At 43.2% G+C, this 19127-nt stretch overlaps 1 protein-coding gene across 11 annotated transcripts in view; it reads left to right on the top strand.

Annotated features, from left to right (window-relative positions):
* Window positions 1-19127, top strand: part of SH3KBP1 (SH3 domain containing kinase binding protein 1) — a 334366-nt gene that overhangs the window by 161381 nt on the left and 153858 nt on the right. For 10 of the 11 annotated variants that reach the window (XM_086387406.1, XM_086387410.1, XM_086387408.1 and 7 more), the window contains 2 exons: window positions 3987-4090; window positions 15447-15576. In XM_086387406.1, the coding sequence (XP_086243532.1) occupies window positions 3987-4090; window positions 15447-15576 (234 nt within the window). Of the gene's footprint in view, window positions 1-1106; window positions 1237-3986; window positions 4091-15446; window positions 15577-19127 lie in introns of those variants that run through there. The other variant, XM_086387417.1, reaches the window with a different exon arrangement.

Raw genomic sequence — 19127 nt, 5'->3', positions numbered from 1 at the left:
GATTCGTGGTTTGTCACTTCCTGGTTTCACATCTGAACCATGTACCATGTTAGTCCAGTGAGTCCTTTCTGCAATCTCAAGGCTCATGGACGGGGATTCTTCTTAAGAACAGGGGAGGCAGTCTCTGGAGTTGCATATCCTAATTCAAAATCCCAGGCCCTTCTAGCACTTTCTAGCTGTGAGACCTCTGGTAAAATAGTCTCTGTGTGCCTCCTTGGTCTCCTTGTCTGTAAAAGGGAAGGTTCAGGATGTACCCTCAAGGTTCAGTGAGAGGATCAAATGGGCTAATGCGTATGAATTGCTTAGTAGTCTCTGGCACACAGTAAGTGCTTAATAAATGTTAGCTGTTACTAATTTTATTAAGCAAAGCTGGTCATGAATGGAAGGTGGTTATGAGATCTAATGAGGGAGTTGAGGGTACCTGCCTTGCTACCTGTGTTTGCCTGTGTTCTTCTAAAAGAGTACATGTTCATGCATTTGGATTTTGTGGCCATCATATAATATGGCAGTAAAGTAGAGACATGTCAAGTATGCCTTGTGAAGTCTGCCTTAGTCATAATTTTTTAGTAAGCCGTGTGCCCCCGTACCTTTGCTTGTATGTTCATAAAACTTGTGTTCATTACTTTCAATTATGTATAAAGAGTTAAAAAACACACATGCAGTAGAAGTGTATTAAAACTTGCCTGTGGACCAGGCTGTGAGTGTGGAGGATTCCAAACCACAGCCTTGGGCAAGTCATACATTTTTTCCCCTCCAGTTTCTACTAGCTATTAAAAGGAGATGACATTGTTGTCTGCATACCTCTTTGAGGAAGGTCAAGACCAACTAGTAAACATTAGTGAAATGCCAGGGAAAGGAAAACATGGCAAATGACATTCTTAAATTTCCTTTAATTTGATATGGACAGAAGCCACTGAGATACAGTGCCTCCGAATGTCAAATATTCCCCCTGAGCTGAGTTTTAGGTTGGGTGGAACTGGCGAACAAGATTGAAACAGTAATTTGCAGAGGCTGAGGAATGGAAAGCAGCCGTGCAGGAGTTGAGGAGTTATCTGTAATGAGAAAGCTGTGGAGAAGCCCTCAGGCTGTGTTATGCTATGTTGCGGGAAGCAGTTAAGTACAGATTGCAGAGAACTTGAGCCGAGATGTGACCTGAATTGGTTCATCCAGCATTGGAGCGAGAGCTCTGAACTCAGGGCAAGGAGACACTGCCACTTGCTAGCTTGGTGACCCTGGGTAAGTCACTGAGCCCCAGCTGCTTCATTTCCAAGATGGTTGCTCATTCTGGCTCTTTTCTTTTTCACCACTGTGATTGGTAGGGTGAGTTAGGGTGATGGGTGTCAGAGGTGCTTTAGAAAAGAACAGAAACAATCCCAGTGTCAGAGGGGGTCGTTGTTTCAGGGCTCACTTTTCTTGGTCTTGTATGCTGGCAGTGTGCTTTATAGGTCTTTGTGCCACCAATTGAATAACCTTAGAAGCTTTTAAGAAATATTAAAAAAAAAAAGAAGAAATATTGAGTAGCCTGGCAGAGAGAGATTAGTTAGTGTGCTTTTCTTTCTGATTCCAGGTGGGGCTCTACAGATGTCCAATGGAAAGATTTGGTTCTAGAGAAATACTATTCTGTTCTAGGTCCTGATTGCTGGATTAGTCTTGTCTCTCCTTCGCCCTTTACATAGTATTGGGTTAGATGCTACTTTTTATAAAGGGTTCGGTGAAGATACGAATTTACATATAACTGAGTTTTATGACTTCAGCTAGCAATAGGTCTTCAGATGTTATTTTAAAGTCACTTTGGTCAGAACTTAGGTGACCTCTGTGGTTATGAGTGTGAGGTGTCAGACATTTGTCATATTTACTTGTTTCATGCTCAGTTTTCTATCTGCAGAGTTTGCTTTGAACATAACATGAACAAATATAGCTCTTAAAGATTTATAGAACCTCACCTTACGAGGTGTAGATGGGGGCAGTGGAGGCACAGGGAGTAGGAGATGATGCCACGATCACTTGGTCATCTGGACTCGTGGCTTGAATGAAACTCTGTATCCTGTATTACAGAGGGCTTGATTCACCTTCCTTTGTGTTGGAAGCCAGGGAAAGCAGTGGAGTTCTTTTTTAAATTGTTTGATTCTATTTATTTCTGGCTGTGCTGGCTCTTCGTTGCCACATGGGCTTTTTGCTAGTTGCGGCGAGCAGGAGTTACTCTCTAGTTGCGCTGCATGGGCTTCTCATTGTGGTGGGTTCTCCTGTTGTGGAGCATGGGCTCTAGTAGCATGGGGCTCAGTAATTGTGGCTCCCAGGCTCTAGAGCACAGGCTCAGTAGTTGTGGTATGAGCTTAGTTACTCTGCAGCACGTGGGATCTTCCCAGACCAGGGATTGAACCTGTGTCCCCTGCATTGGCAAGCAGATTCTTAACCACTGCTCGGGGAGTCACAGCAGTGGAGTTCTTTGTCCTTAAGACGACTCTTATGGACTTCCCGCCTGGGAAGAGCCATTTGGGTGAGCCCTCTATTCCTAGGAGAGCTGGGGCTGCCCTCCTCTGTCCACAGACAGTGTACTTGGCACCTGGGAATCAGCTTGAGAGCCATGTGTTGGTACTTATGGTGACCAGGCAGCTTGTGGTTTCTCACAAGGGGGTGGAGTGTTTTCGCATCATCACCAAAGTCGTGGTTAGGTGACATGCTGGTTCTCAACTTCTGCCCTCTTCCCTTTGTTCAGCTCTGTTCTTCCTTAGTGAGGTTCAGGCAGAAAAAAATATGGAACAGAGAAAACTAGGCCACTGACTTGGGATAAATGTCAATTAGCACATCAGATGTAGCCAAGGCCTCCCCTCTGTATGACATCACATTGCATGGGGGTCTCTGTGTGGCCACTGGTCACTCCTGTGGGAACTGGCTGTTTCAGGGAAGATTAGAAAAGGAAAGGAGTCCCTGTAAGCAGTATCCAAAAATAACGTAAGCACTTCTAAATGTGTGGCCTTGAAGTCGTTGATCCCTATGGCGTTCGAGGCCATGTGGCAGCAGGAAGGAATGAGGTGAGGTGGTCAGCCTTGAGCGATGAGCTTCTGAGCAGTGCCGGTCTCAGTGCCCCTCTCTGGTCCACTTCTGTGCAGCTTGGGCCTCTTCCGCTGCCTGTCTCTGCCCACTAAGCCCCATCATACACCCCATGTGCATGTTCTGTCTCCCCACAGTGCATGTCTGTGGTGTGGATAGTTGCATCTGGATTTGAACAGCTTTGAACCAGGACCTCCCAGTGGGGCCACACTGGGGGAGTGAGATGCTGTGACTTTGAGTGTCCTTCAGTCAAGCAAAGTGTGGCCCTGGCTTTTCTCTTGATGTTCCTGGATTGGTTCTGTGTAAGCAGCCAGGGATCCTGCTAATGGCTCCCCTGGGACAGAGAGAAGAGGACCGAAGTGGATTTGCTGATTCCCTGTGGGGCATTTGGAATGGTACCAAGAGTAGGCTGAAATCTAATCAGCCTTTGCTTATCAGCCTGAGTTCCAGCATGTTAAAAGGGTGATGATTAGTGAGAGAAAGGCCAGAATACTTTATCTTTTCCTTTGCACATTTGGGAAGAATTTCCTCTGCCTCGCTAGCATTAGAAGCAGACCATTCTTTTCCCTCCACTGTTATCACATCAGCTTTCATTAAAAGTCACCAGCAGCAAATACAAAGCCCTGTCCATGGAAAACCGTTTAAGGCAACACTGTGCTCCAGCGCTTCGGGGTGGGCTTTTGCCTTCTGCACCACCAGATCAGTTTCTCATATCCATGCCTTTCTGACCCAGCAGCTTTTCAAAGACCAAGCAGCATTGCTCTGCTTTCTCCTGCCTCTTTCCCAGAGACCAGAGCTGCCATGCCTCTAGCCATGTCCCAGAGAGCATATTTGAGACAAGTCAGCTTAATTTGCCTGCATGCCTAGGATGCCTCTCTTTAAAATCGATTTTTGAGACCAGAGCTGGATCTGAATATTTTCCTTTTCCTATGCAGGCGAGCGACGGAGGCGTCGGTGCCAGGTGGCATTCAGCTACCTGCCGCAGAACGATGATGAGCTCGAGCTGAAAGTCGGCGACATCATAGAGGTGGTGGGAGAGGTACGTGTGCCAGGCGGGTGGGTGCAGGGCCTCTCATGGACTGTCAGAACCCACCTGTGGCTAGTTGGCCTTGCTGTGGGGGATGTTAGGACTCAAGAGACTAGGGACATCATCTGGTTGAGTCTTCCAGAAGAGATTCCTCTAGAGAGGTGTGCCTCCCAACCCGCTGAGGGCAGATGTAGACCATTTAAAACTGTGGTCTTCTTCACTGCATGCTAGCTAACGCCAACCCAGTACCATAGCTTTCCTCCTTTGCTTCAAGTACTCATAGACTCTTGGTATCCAGAGTGACCACGTCCACCTTAAAGGATGGATTCGGTATTCGTCATGGGGAGCACTGAGGATTCAGAGGGAAAGAAACAAGTGACATTGATAGAAGACCTAGTATGTGATGGGCATGACAAGGTTCTTTACACATTGGTCCATTGACTCTTCATAACCACTTTAGTTTTGTAGATAAAGAAAGAGGCTTGAGAGATGCTATAACAGGCAGGGCTGAGGGTTGAAGCTAGGTCCACCTGGCTGGAGACCTTTGTTCTCTCACTGCCCTACATTACCTTGTCCCTGCGTGGTCCCAGCTGCTTGCAGCCAGGCCTGCTGGTGAGATGTCCCACCAGACCCTGGCGTGGGATTTTGGGGCTCCACTCCCTGAGGGCGGGAGCATCCTGGGCTTCGCACTTAGAATCTGATCATTCATCCTGATTCAACATATGTATCTGTGTATAGTGATAGTTTTCCAATTGCTTTCATTTGCTGCATACCATTCAATGTTACAGAAACCCATGATTTATTAAAAACAAAAAAAAAAACTAGGAAGCCAGAAGTCAAGGAGGAGGTTAAGTGAAGTATGACGTGGGTGGGAGTGGCAGGGCTGATGCCAGCAGACAGATTTCTGGACTCTCGTATAAACATAAAGGGAGCATGCATCAAAGCTGTATTTAACTCATTAATGAGGGCATCTGCAAAATGGTAAGGCTGACTCAAAGAGAATGGTGAAAGAGCAAAGTGTTTATAAATGATTGAAAGAGAAAAAAGCTTGAGTAAGATTGCTAAGTTAGATGCGAAACTATGTCGCATCCTACAGGGCAGTGAGACGAACCTCTGAGGTCATCTTTTCTAGGGGATGAATCTCTCTCTCTGCTGGTCAGAGGTTATTTTCATGGTTATCTGACAAGACTCATTCACTTTGTTCTTAGTCTTCTAGCAGTTAGCATCTGCACTAACACAGTTGTAAACTCTCCTCATAAAAAGTAAACAGTGTGTCAAGCAAAGATACTTGTCCCTAGAGAATCAATCAGTGTGGTTCCCAGTGTGGGAGGACATGCAGTAACCCGCTTTTTGCCAGTTTCCCAGTTTTGGATCATTTGAATCAGTATGTCGTTCATCATGTTTTATTCCTGGTGCCAAGCACAACACATAGGAGACATTTGTTGAAAGCTGAATGAGTGCAAAATGAATGGCCAGCAGAGTAGAACATTTATGCCAATGGTAGACGGGCACAGTTCTTAAGACTGAAACCAGGGAAGAAATTCCAGGGGAAAAAAATAAACGATTGTGACTAAAAAAAAAAAAAAAAAAAGAGTTAAAATCTTGGTATGATTTGAAGTGAGTTTAGCTAAACAAAGAGGGCAACAAACAGGAAAAAATTTGAAATACTTTTATATATGTAACATAGGAAAATATATTAGGAAGCTATTATAAGAATGATAAAGGATAGATATGATATAAACACCCATCCCACAAGTGGAAATAAAAATCTGAACCATGAGAAAGTGTTCTAACCTGCTACTAATTAATCTAATTAAGACAATTTGATTGGGTACCTCCTTTTGAAAATCCTAAAAAAATATTTAGTGGTGAGACCTTGGCAGTGATTAGAAGAAATGGTGACTTTGTATATCTTTATGATCCTTGTTTGATGCTATTTAGCAAGGTGCATCAAGAGCTATAAAAATCTGAATTAATACCCTTTGACTCAGTAATCTTACTCCTAGAAATTTATTCATGGAAAATGGTTACAGAAAAAAATATGTTAAACATGTTAATTGCAGCAATGCTTGTGATAGTGAAAAAATCATCAAGAAAGGGAATAGTTGTGTGAATTAAGGTATATTATCCAGCTAGAAGATTGTGAAGCCTTTAAAATGGTAAATACAGAAACCTTTATATTTATTACAATACTGTGTGTTGTAATTATCTGCTATATTCCAGTAACCTGAGAGCTTTTCAACAGCTGGGATCTGGTTTTTCTCTATCTTTATATTCATAGTACATGGAATAGTGCCTGAAACCTAACACATACTTTAATAAATGCTTGCTGAATAAGTAAATGAATACATGAAGTATGAAAAGTTTTTTTTTTCAAAATAAATGAATAGATCAGTCACAAAATTACATTCACTAGGAGCAGTTGAATATAATTGTCTGAAGTCTATCTCAATGCATGTGATCGCAGACAGAAAGGGCCCCAGAATTGAAAGTGGATCTGCTATAGAAGATGGTTTTCCCTTTAATGTTGTAATAATACTGTAAGAAATACAAATCAAGATAAAAGTTCTTAATAAATTTCTGGAATTATTGCTGAGTCTCATCTGTCTGTTGACTCCAGGGGAACCAAGTGAGGGTTGCTAAGGGAGAGGGATGATTGCAGGGCTGGTGTTCTCCTTTCCTGGAAGAAGAGCTTCACCACCCTCTGTGGGCCCAGCCTCTTTACCATCCATGCCCGTTCAGTGCTAGGCTTCGTCCTGGGCTTGCCTCAAGTAGGAAAAAGGAAAACTAACTGGGTAGCCTCTGCTATTTCTGTAAAACAAAGCATAAACATTTACCTTTTAATCCATATTTTAAAATTATATCACCAAAAGTTAATTTCCCTACTTTTGAAGTTTATTCTAATATTGCATTATCTTATAAAGTCTGTCCTTTTCTCCTATAACAGATGTTATATAAATGCCAGTAGGTTTCTACTGTCTAATGCCACTGAAGACTAAAAACAAAATAAAAATCCCAAATAAACAAAATCCCTTAAATCACAGGAGCAGGTTATGATAAGACCATAGTAATAGCTTTGCAATACTATAGTATCAATCTGTTTGCCAAGAGAAAGATAACATATTGTGTATGTGCATATAGATTATATTTTTATTGATAAATTGATTCATAGATTAATTCTACAGTGTTACAAAGCTGTAACAAATACAAACACAAAGTGTTACAAATACAAACACATGCCCCTACTTCCCCCCTGCCCCTAAGAGACAATTCCTAGGATTTTGAATATATGGACCAGTTGTTGAGAACAGTTGAAGCAGGTAGAGAATCCTAAAAAATGATATACTTATATCTTAACATGTAGAAGTAAAGTGAAGTTGCTCAGTCGTGTCCAACTCTTTGCGACCCCGTGGATTGTAGCCCACCAGGCTCCTCTGTCCATGGGATTCTCCAGGCAAGAATACTGGATTGGTTGCCATTTCCTTCTCCAGGAGATCTTCCTGACCCAGGGATTGAACCCGGGTCTCCCGCATTGGAGGCAGATGCTTTAACCTCTGAGCCACCAGGGAAGTCCATCTTAACATGTAATCTTAGCTTAAAAATGTATATTCATCTGCCTTTTAGGGCCAGGGCGTTTTCCTAAACTATGTATTTGTTGGTTTGAGCTCCACCTTCTCTGCATCCATGATGCATCCTCTACTATTCCCACTGTTTTTTCTAAACTTTTTGGAAGTAGGAGTGTTACACTAAGTGGCATATAGGATCCTAGTTCCCGAACCAAGGATCGAACCTGGGCCCCTTGCCTTGGAAGCACAGAGTCTTAAATATTGGACTACCAGGGAAGTCCCACCACTGGTTTCCTTGAAGTGGATTGAGGACAACTTAAGGGAAGCAATGAGCATTAATAATTCTTCTAAAATTCCACACTCCCTCACCTCCCAAACTTTTAGCTGTCTTTTCTATACCTAATTTGGCACCATGTTTTTAAACCTTCAAATTACGATCATATTCCTTCTCACCACTAGCCTTTTGTCTTCAAACCTACGTATTTTGTACTCTTTAACCGTGTTGTGTGCTGGCAGGAAGAGCAGTGAACTGGAGCAGGTCTAGGGGGACATGGCCCTGACCCTTGGTGAGGGGGGCAGCACTTCTGGCTGAAGTTACCAGCTCAGCCTGGATGGGTCTCTGCAGTGTGGCCAGAGGAGAAATGGAGAGTGTGGGGCGGTCCAGGGATGAGTGGGGCTGGCAAAGTGAAGGTCACTCAGGAAAGTGCTTCTGCCTCCTGGCTGGGGAGCAGTCAGTGGCCTGCAGGGAGGACAGAAGTTCTTGTGAAGTTAATGGGACTTCACTTTCCAAAAGGAAAGCTAGCAGGCTAAATCCCGGTAGGCATTTTTAAGTACACAGTTGTGACATTTCTGTCTGGAGTGGGGCGGACTGGTCATTGCAGTCTAGACTAGCCTGTAGACTAACCTGTAGCCAGTCTCTGTGTGTGTGTTCCAATAAAGCTTTATTTACAAAAATAAGAGCCAGACTTGCCCCTGCTCCCCCGGCAAGAGGTTCCCCACCCTTCATTCTACACTTGCAGAGAAGGCCAGTGGGATGGGATGGGGAAGCTGATGTTTATAGGGTATTTACCACATGCCAGGGCACTGTGCTAGTACCTTCATACATGATATTTCATTTGGTCATCACAGAAATCACTGGAAGGTGTGATCAGTATTTGTATTTTGTAGCTGAGGAAACTGAGGCTCAGAGAGGTTAAGAAACTTGACTGAAGTTGCTCAGCTGTTAACAGGATCTGATATGTAGCTGTTTTGAAGGATAGGACTTTCAAGCATTGCTGAAGGATGTCTGTAAGAGCCGTACCAGAAACCCTTGCCACTGTCAGGAAAATCGTGGCTATATTGCTCTCTCTCATTGGACAGCATTTGCTTAAGTCTTAAATATATATCATATATATTTTCTTAAGTCATTACCCTATAGGTTTTTTTTTGAGGGACCCCTCTCATGTGGAATAGGCTTGTTCTGAGAAGAATAAGGGGAGGGGATAAAAATCAACTTCTTCTTGGTATGGTCCTGCCCAGAGAGGTAATCAGACAAAGAGATGTAGCAATTTGGGAAAAATGTTGACTTGGGCATTTAGAACCTAGATAACGCTTTTTTATAGTTGGCACAACCAGCTTCCCATGTCCCCAGATCAACAAGTATGGTTATTTAAAGCAATGGAAATAGAAAATAATGTAGGTATTTATGGCTTCAGAAAGTGGTTCCCTCAAAAATATTTTTTCCCACAAATTCCACAAATAGAAAAAATGTTTTCCAGAAACAATTTGTATTTTTTCAGCAGTATTCAAAGGGTAAAACCATGTCTTAGCACATTTACATTAAGTTCTTAGAAAAGGCAAAACCAATCATAGGTGATAGAAGTCAGATTAGTGCTTGCTTGGAGGTAGATTGACTAGGAAGGAACACAAAGAAATTTTTTGGAGCGATAGAAATGCTCTGTATGTTAATAGAAGTATGGGTTGCATGGGTGTATGCATGCATTTATCACAACTGTTTGACTTTTACCATTAAGATCTGTAAATTTAAATGAATTATATCTCAATTTAAAAACTTTTTAAAAAGTATCTTGATGCTTTTCTAGCTTAAAAAAATTTCTAAAATATTTCCCCCTACCTCTCATAGGTAGGAGAAATGACTGTTATTGTAATTCTCATTTAATCATTTCTGAATAAATTTTTTAAATTGAGACATGATTGACATATAACTATACTAATGTTAGGTGTACAGCAAAATGATTTGATATATGTATATATTGCAAAAAGATCTCTCCAGTGAGTTTACTTAACATCCATTACTACACATAATTACAATATTTTTCTTGTGATGAAAACATTTAAGATCTCTCCTACCAATTTTCAAAAACACAATACAGTGTTATTAATTATATTCACTATGCTGTTCATTGTTTCTCTTATTTCACTTAGCATAAGGCCTTCAAGGAACAAGAAAAAGTATAAGCTATTTCCAGAGTTAGTAGAAGAAAAGAAATAACAAAGATCACCAGAAATAAATGAAGTAGAGTCTAAAAAGACAATAGAGAAGATCAACGGAGCTCAGACCTGGTTTTTTGGAAAGATAAAACAGACAGCTCTTTAGCTAGATTCACCCAGAGAAAAGAACTCCAATAAATAAATCAGAAGTGAAAGAGAAGTTACAACTGATACAACAGAAATATAGATGATCATAAGTTGCACATGAGTTTGGGTGAACTCTGAGAGTTGGCGATGGACAGGGAGGCCTGGCGTGCTGCGATTCATGGGGTCACAAAGAGTCGGACACGACTGAGCAACTGAACTGAACTGAGCTGAACTGGAGAGACTGTTATGAGCAATTATATGCCAACACATTGGCCAAGCTAGAAGAAATGGGTACATTCCCAGAAACATAGAAACTACCAAGTATTAATAAGTTTTGATGAAAATTTGAGCGATCTTGAGATGTGGGCCTTTCCTTAGAGCTCAGCTTGTAACCATGTTTCTTTCTGGGAAGAATGGCAAAACAGCTCTTGAAACAATGAAACACAAGTACCCATTTGCTGTGAGCTTTGCCCTCCCCCATGCTTCCCTTCTCCTTCACACTGGCCTCTCCAGTGAGCTTTTTAAAACATTTATTTATTTGGCTGTACCATGTCTCAGTTGTGGCACTGGGATCTTCAGTCTTCATTGTGGCATGCAGGATCTTAGTTGTAGCATGCGAGCTCTTGGCTGTGGCATGTGGGATCTAGTTCCCTGACCCGGGCCTCATACATTGGAAACACAGAGTCTTAGCCACTAGACCACTGGGAAAGTCCCCTCCGGTATACTTCTGACTGGGGTTTGGGTAACAAAGGGCAATTGGATGTGAAAAGCTATAGCAACCCTTAAATGGACCTTTCCTGTCTTGCTGCTTATACCCTGAAGTAGATTTTAGACTTGGTGAATCTGTTGTTCCCCTCCTTGGTACAGTTGAGAGGGAAAACTTCAACAGTAATGTAGGAACTACAGGCATATCTCAGAGACATTGCAGGTTGGATTCTAGACCACTGCACTAAAGCAAATATTGCAATAAAGTGAGTTACAGTAATTTTTCAATTTGCAGTACATATGAAAGTTATGTTTATATTATCCTATAGTCTATTAAGTATACAATAGTATGATGTCTAAATTGCTTAAAAAAATGCTCACCATCATGTGAGCTTTTGGGTCATTTACTTTTCACTTTCATGCATTGGAGAAGGAAATGGCAACCCACTCCAGTGTTCTTGCCTGGAGAATCCCAGGGATGGGGGAGCCTGGTGGGCTGCCATCTATGGGGTCACACAGAGTCGGACACGACTAAAGTGACTTAGCAGCAGTAGTAGCAGTAACATCAAAGATCACCAGAGATCAGTGTAACAAATATGATACTACTGAAAATGTTTGAAATATTCAAAAATTACCAAAATGTCACACAGAGACACAAAGTGAGCAAATACCGTTGGGAAAATTGGTGTTGATAGACTTGCTTGAGGCAGGATTGCCACACACCTTCAGTTTGAAAAAATGCTGTATCTGTGAGGCACAGTGAAGCAACATGCAGTAAAATCGATGCACCTGTGTTCTGAGTAACTGGGGTCACCTCTGTATTCCCAGGCATCCCCTTCAGTGCTTTGAAAATGTTGCTAATGTTTATACGAGTTGGGGAGCTAGAGATGGAGGTGTAATTCTCCCAGCCTCTTCTGCAACTTGGAACAGGGCTAAGAGCTGAAAACTACTTCCATGGGCCTTGAACCCACTTAGATGCTGGTGACTGTGAAGACTTACGAAGTGCACGGCCCACAGACACAATGGTCTAAGTGGTTTTACTGCATCTTTCTTTCTCAAACACTGCCATGTAAAGCTGCCCTGCTCCCAGCTCTGGGACACAGCCGTGGGCTCCAAAGCTGGCAGGGTTGGTCTTGGAGGTACAAGGGGTTTGTTCTCAGCCTGGAAGCCCAGGCCTGCAGAAGCCTGCTGATACTTGTGTGTTGGTGCAGAGAAGGTTGGTGTCTGTCCCACCTGAATACTTTCTTTGGGAAAGAAATCATAAGCCCCTGGTAACATCCATAATCCTCACTTTATTACAAATGGATGCATTCCTTTCTCTCTTTAAATATAGAAACATAAGCATAAGCAACCTGATTTCTAAGCAGGTGGTGTGCAGACTCTGCATGTTCCACTCTTGTAGAAGATTCTCAAGGATGGAATCTTTGTTTTGTTCACTGATGAATCTGTCCTGAGGTCCTAGGGCAATGCGAAATAGGTGCTCATTAAATATTGGTGAAATTGGGAGGGGCACACAGGCCTGAGTGTGGTGTTACCTAATAAGAACAGCGGGCAATATAGTTAGGGTCTCCTGGTCCATTTTGCTTCTCACAGAAGGGAAAATTCCTTTTGTGGAGGAATCAGGGCTTCATAGCCCCCCATGGAGGATTTCTCCTGGTTGATTTCCCTGCCATCCATTCATTTATCCATCCAACCATTCATGAATGACTGTAATCCTCATGGGCTTCAGTGTCCTCATCTTGCTGCAGGAAGTCAAACTGGAATATCGCTGAAGAGGGATCATGTGAGGGTGGGGATCATTAGTCTCCTATCTCCAGCCTGAATCTTGCAACCAGAGCAGTAGTCTGTAGGAGGAAATAGCCTGAGCAGCTCTCTCTGCTGCTGGGTACAGACACGCCCTCCATGGCGCCTGTAATGGGAAGTGTACCCCGCTGGGCGATGAGCGGTGGTTTGATTGTCTGCTCCTCTGTGCGCTGCAAGGCTAATGATAGGCGTCTGCCAGTTCCCTTTTGGCCTCTCCTTTCAGACTGTGCTGTGACAGGGCTGCAGGCATATGGGGGTGTGGTGAGGTGAAGACACCCCTGTTTTCCCAGCAGGCAGCCTGCCGAGCCCACACATCAGGAGCACTTCCTTCAGGGATCTCGAGCTGGAGCCGCTTATTACTGGAACGGGAGCATTTTAGATACTGTCAAAGTGAATAAAACAGAATTGGCCCAGCTGCCCTGCACTGTTGGGGATGGCGACAGGAGCTGCTCATTTGCGGTCCGTGCCCTTGGTTTCTCCCTCCTGCCCTGCGATTTCTGGGAGAAAGAAGGTCATTTTATGGTTCCTTATTCAGGACAAACACAAAGGACCCTATGCTACAAATTGTGCAACTGTTTATATTCAGGGTTATGACAAAGCTTCCTAACCATTCTAATCCTATAAAAAGCTCCTTGAAAGAATAATACGTATCAGTAGAGTTGACATAGAAACATGGAATGAGTTCAGCAGAAATGCTATTAAATGCTGTGATTTGGTATTGAATAGGGACAGTCATGCATAAGTGCTGTTGTCTGAATTCTTCCCTGAAGATTCTGTGATCACGCAGATGTAATGTCCACTCTGTGAGTCTAGATATCCCAGGAGTTCTCTAACACATGCTCTAAATGCCATTCTGGTTGTCTCCATTCTGAGGCTCCGTCAGCGTTCCCCTGAATATCTCGCATTTACCTTCCCCTACTTATACCTGATATTTCTACTCTTTAAGGCCAACCTTAACTTTGATTCCTTTTTTTCTCCAAGTCTTTCTTTAGCATTCCAGATCTCGATGAGCTCAACTTTGTGTAACACATTTGGTTTGTGCTAGGTCATGGTGTTTTCTTATCTCTTTACCTTGCATTTGCTAGGTTTTTGTCACTCCCACCCTCTGCCATCTTTAAACCACATGCCCTTTCTACCTTGATTGATTGTCACCTTCTTGAGGGGAAAAAAAGAACATGTCCTGTACAGTCCTGTGTCCCTAGCCCCTAGTGTAGTATCATAATACATCTATTTCTAACATATCAAGTGTACCCATCATGCAGTTGTGCAAATAGGAAAGTCAGAGTTCAGTCAGTAGGAAATCTGAACGATCACACAACTGCTAAGTTTCAGAATATGATTTGAACGGGCTTTTGACTCTTAATTTTATTTTCTGTTTTAATTATTTAAGCTTTTAAATTATATTTGTTGATTTGAGTAGGTAATATGTGCACATGGTTAAAATTTTTTTTCAAAGTTTCTAGGTCTCTTTCTAGTATACCACACCATTACTGGTAACTGAATACTTCATAGTTCTCAAAATGCTCTGTTATTTTCTTCCAAGAAGCCAGTTCACAATTCTCACTTCTGCTCTTCTATTAGTGGCTTCATCACAGAAACTTAGGATGATTTTTTTTAACCCTTCTCTCACTCAGCTCAGCTAGTTGGTTGCTGCAGACCAGCAGATCCCTCATAGATCCTCAAATCTGTCCATGCCTTGTTCATTGTCGCCCCTCCCCAGATCTAGCCTTCATTCTCCCACCCAGGTCACTGCAGTCTGACTGCCCTCCCTACCTCCCTTCATCCCATATCAGTTCATCTCAGGGTAATCTGAAACCTTCCAGAAACCTGCAGAGGGTCCTTCTACTTTCTGATCAAGTTCTTATTCCATAGATTCTTAAGCAGTTTTTGTTAGGCTGTCTGGTTAGTTTTGGTAATCTGGGAAAGCCATTTTCAGTTTTTAAATACTAGCAACATATGCATAATATAAAACACATATGGCACAGTGGTAAAGAATCCGCCTGCCAATGCAGGAGATACAAGAGATGCGAGTTTGATCCCTGAGTCAGGAAGATCCCCTGGAGGAGGAAATGACAACCCACTCCAGTATTCTTGCCTAGGGAATCCCATGGACAGAGGAGCCTGGTGGGCTACAGTCCATGGGGTCACAAAGAGTCAGAGATGACTGAGCATGCACACACATAAAACACATAAGATTACCAAGGGAGCCATTGTGGTATATTAATCTATGTGTACTTGTTTGTTAGAATTTCTTATTAATACATTAAATAACAAGGTCTCCCAGCAGCTGTGATAACTACCACCACTTCAAAGTAGTGATGAGTGCAAACGATATCTTGAAATACCCACAGTATCTATGATGCGATATGAAAATATTATTTCGTTGGTGTCAAATCACAGGTTCTTCTCTTAGTCTGGTATGTTACCTATATTCCCAGTCAAAGGAGATGGCAAATTTCAGTTGGAGGTTAGTGAAAACAAAGTGTTAATTCTTTTCCACTTGCGTTTATGGTCCCTGGGTTAAACCCCTTCCTGTGCCTGAATCTCGAGGCTCTGTGAGGTCTGCCGTCTCATTCCCTGTTCCCTTGGAAGCTTTGGGTCCCGCAGCTCTCCCTGCATGAGCTTTGCACTTGGCTCTATACAGAGGGGACAGAAAACTGGGAAACACCACGTCTAACCTGAGTCCTGCCTCTGTTCTTCTGTTCACATGTGTGCAGGTAGAAGAAGGATGGTGGGAAGGTGTTCTCAATGGAAAGACTGGAATGTTTCCTTCCAACTTCATCAAGGAGCTGTCAGGGGAGTCGGATGACCTCGGCATTTCCCAGGATGATCAGCTCTCCAAGTCAAGTAAGGAAGTCCTCCCACCACACAGGAGAGGGTAGGGGCACCCACGGGTGCCCTCTGTTCCTTGGCCTTCGCTAAGTGACTGTGACAGAAGCTCATGAGTATTTTCCTGGCTCTGCTGCCTTAACCCACCGTGGTTTAGTAGGTGTATCACTGTAAGTGTGTGACATTCACAGACGCATACTATTAATATCTTTGGATAGGTGACTTTCGACCTTCCCACTCCCCCATGGATGGCCCAGGTTGCCGTACCTCTGTATACTTCTCAAGTGTCACTCCCTGCAAGTTGATAATTATTTTTAAGATGAATCAAATGAGATTGTTGATATTTCACAGCGTCTCTTGAGGAACTTAGAGAAAACGACACACACACACACACAACATCATTGGTGGGGAGAAGAATGATGTTCAGGACACACGTGGGCCAAGCCAGCTGAGGGTCCAGCCCCACGTCAGGTGAGCACGCGTGTCCTACTGCAATGGTGAGAACGAACTCCAGGTCTTTTTCTCTCCAGGGCCTGAAGCTCTCCTCCCTCCAGCTTCTCTGCTGCCCTTTCCAGCTCACGGAGCAAAAGGTCAGGCCCGGGAAGCTTTGTTCTTCCAGTCGCTAACCCAACTTCCTTATGTGAGCGTCTATGTACCTCTTGTGCCGTCTTGAGCCGCAGTCGTGCGTGTGAATGTCATAGAGGCGCGACTGTGTCACTGCGCTTTGGCACTGGTGGGGGCTGCAGACGTTCCTTCCTAACAAGTAGAGGACAGCTCAGTCCTGTCAAAATAATTCTTAAATTGCTTTCTTTTCCATTTGGAAAAGTCTGACTTGAGTGGTATTTGCCACTTAGTTGTGTCTCTTTTTATTCAACCAGTGGCATGACTGGGCACATCCCTAGTGTGGAGGTAAAGCCATTTCTGGAGTCGTGCTAGGGCCACCTCCTTCACTTGGTGTTTCAGTGGCATTGACTGATCGGCTCAGTGGTGTCCAAAGTCTGGGGCCCCTACCCCTGAACCTCATTCCATCCTGGGATCTATGATAGGAAAGAGAGGAGCTGACTTGGGGGCAAAGGAAGCATCTTGAGACTCCTACATTCTCTGGTTTGGGATAAGGAAATTCTCTGCTAACATAGGCCACCTGATGCGTATGGGCAGGACAGCAGGAAGTGTCCTTGACCCCATGAGACTGGCATTTGCTATGGCTTCCAGATTGCACACGAGAGTTCTCAGTGCTGTGCTTCTCTTGTCAGACACTGGAATAGTGTTGTGACTGGGTCCTGTAATAACAATACTATATCTCAGGGCTATTGTGCATTAGATGGGCTTTCTTGGAGGGAGGACCAAATCAGGTCATCCATCATACCATTATTCCTATGGGTAAGTGTGTTATGAGTTCCCATGGCAAGAATGTATAAAAACCACCTCACCTATAGAAGACCCTCTATAAATGGTCACCTTCATTGTTAATCATGATTAACCCTTGGGACATAGCCTGTTAGTATGTTGAGGCTATTTACACAGCAGTTGGTACTGTGCTCACTGAAGCATTCTCTCTACATTTGGAAATTACTTTGAGATTCCTCTACTGATGCGGAAAAGGAGATTTGGAGAGGTATTGGACCACATCTTTGGGAGAACCTTGACCTCTTGGTGTCCTGCCATGTTAGGTGTGCTTCCAGAGCTGGAGCTCAGAGAAGTAATGCCTCCTGTGTTCTTGGAACCGTTGCAATAAACCATCTCCTCTTCCTCCAAGTCAGTAATGTGCATATTTGACCCTGCTTCACTCCTCAGCTCAAAGCACATGGTGCTGGAATTTCTGAGGCAGGAGGTTAGGAGACGGAGTGGAATGGTTCCCCCCATCTCTTAGCCTTTCATCACACGCTCAGAAGGGCTGTTTCTCTCAGAGACTGCTGTCCCCAGCACTCTCAGTCAGTTACGAGTCTGCCGTTTCAGGCCTGGGACAGCCTGATAATTCCAGCAGCCATGTTTAGTTTTCACAGGATCTGTCCCTGGTGAGGGGGTTTGAGGCCTCCAGAGAGGCCTGGTTTCCTAACAAGGATGGATGCTTGTGAAAGAAATGCATGGCTTTTGTAATCTTCTTGTATGTGTAGTTAAGGAGAAGAGGGCCTTTCTCTTCATGTCTCTGGCTGTCCATATCCATCCATCCATCCTTCCTTCTTGTCTTCTAGTCTTCATTCAACTTTCATTTAGCCCTTGTTGTTACTAAGATGCTGTACAAGGCACTGAAGGCATACAGAGACAAATCAGTTAGGGTCCCTGTCTTCAGTCAGCTCACATTGAGGAAAGAGGGTGCACAAACCAGCGGCAGTTGAGAAAAGGTGCGCAGGTGCTCAGCTAGCCAGGTGTGTGAGGAACAGTGAGATACACAGGCAGAGAGAGCCCAGTCCCAGAGGGATGTAGGGACGATGGTGGTCATGAAGGGCTTCAGAGGAAAGCAGATGTGATTATCATGTCCCTAGGGCTTGCTAAATTGAGATCATCCCCTGAAAGAGAGAAATACCATCTCTCACTGTTCTGACAGGCTGTTCAGTAGCTCTTTACACTGAGATGGTAAAATACATATAATTAGATCAGATCACATGCAGAGATTATGTATACTGGTAGGATTTGTCTACATGGAAACTTTGCTTTTAGAGTGAATCTGCTTATTGTCTATCTCCAGGGAATGGAGTTAGTTTCAGGGTACTTTACTTCATAAAAGAAACACCGTTTTGTTTTGAAATAATTGTAGGGTCATAGAAAGTTGCCAAAAAACCCCCACTGTACAGGGAGGTCCCGTTGAACCCTTTGTGCACTTTGCCCCAGGGACAATATCTTGAATAGCTGTAATACATGCATATTTACTTTTATCATAGAACTGAGAAAGACAAATGGAGTTAATGCACAAAAGATATCTAGCTTTTTACTCTGGTATGAGCTGAGCTGTAGTTAATAAAGGTCTTTGTTAGACCAGTTAGTTTTCACAGAGATTCCATAATTAATACATGGTTCTGGGGGAAAGTCAAACTCATAATGTTTTATACCATTTTGGTAATTTTTAGGGACCCTAGTGATGTCATATAAAAATCTTCTCAATTAAAATGCTAGTAGACATTAGGAGAAGGTTTAAAAAATATATATATATATATAAAAGGCAGGAGAAACCTGTATCCTGGTATATACAAAGAAAACTTTGTGTTCATGTATCCTTATACATCTCTTTGTTATGCACATAGACACACCTGTATGTGCAGAAACTCATTTGATATTTGTACTCTTCGCATTTCTACTTCTAGAATGTTTTTAGGGATAGTTACTCAGTTGAGTTTTGTCAACCAATGGATGAGTGCAGTTGAAGAAACATTGCATTATATTTATAAAGAAGTGTGCCAGACAGCTTGACACATGGTAGGTATTCAGTAAATGCTTGCTAAATCCTTTCTGACTCTGAGGAGGCGTTTTTAGCTTCAAATGACAGATGCAAATTGCTTGAACTTGCTTTTCTGTAACCCTGGTGTTTTTTCTTTTTGGCCACTCCATGTGGCGCACAGAACTTCCCTGACCAG

This window comes from Bos grunniens, chromosome X, assembly GCF_055505025.1.
Source record: "Bos grunniens cultivar Pamir isolate PY7600 chromosome X, Bosgru_T2T1.0, whole genome shotgun sequence".
NCBI lineage: Eukaryota > Metazoa > Chordata > Mammalia > Artiodactyla > Bovidae > Bos > Bos grunniens.
The sequence above is the reverse complement of the archived record's forward strand: the minus strand, read 5'-3'. Positions and strand labels throughout refer to the sequence as shown.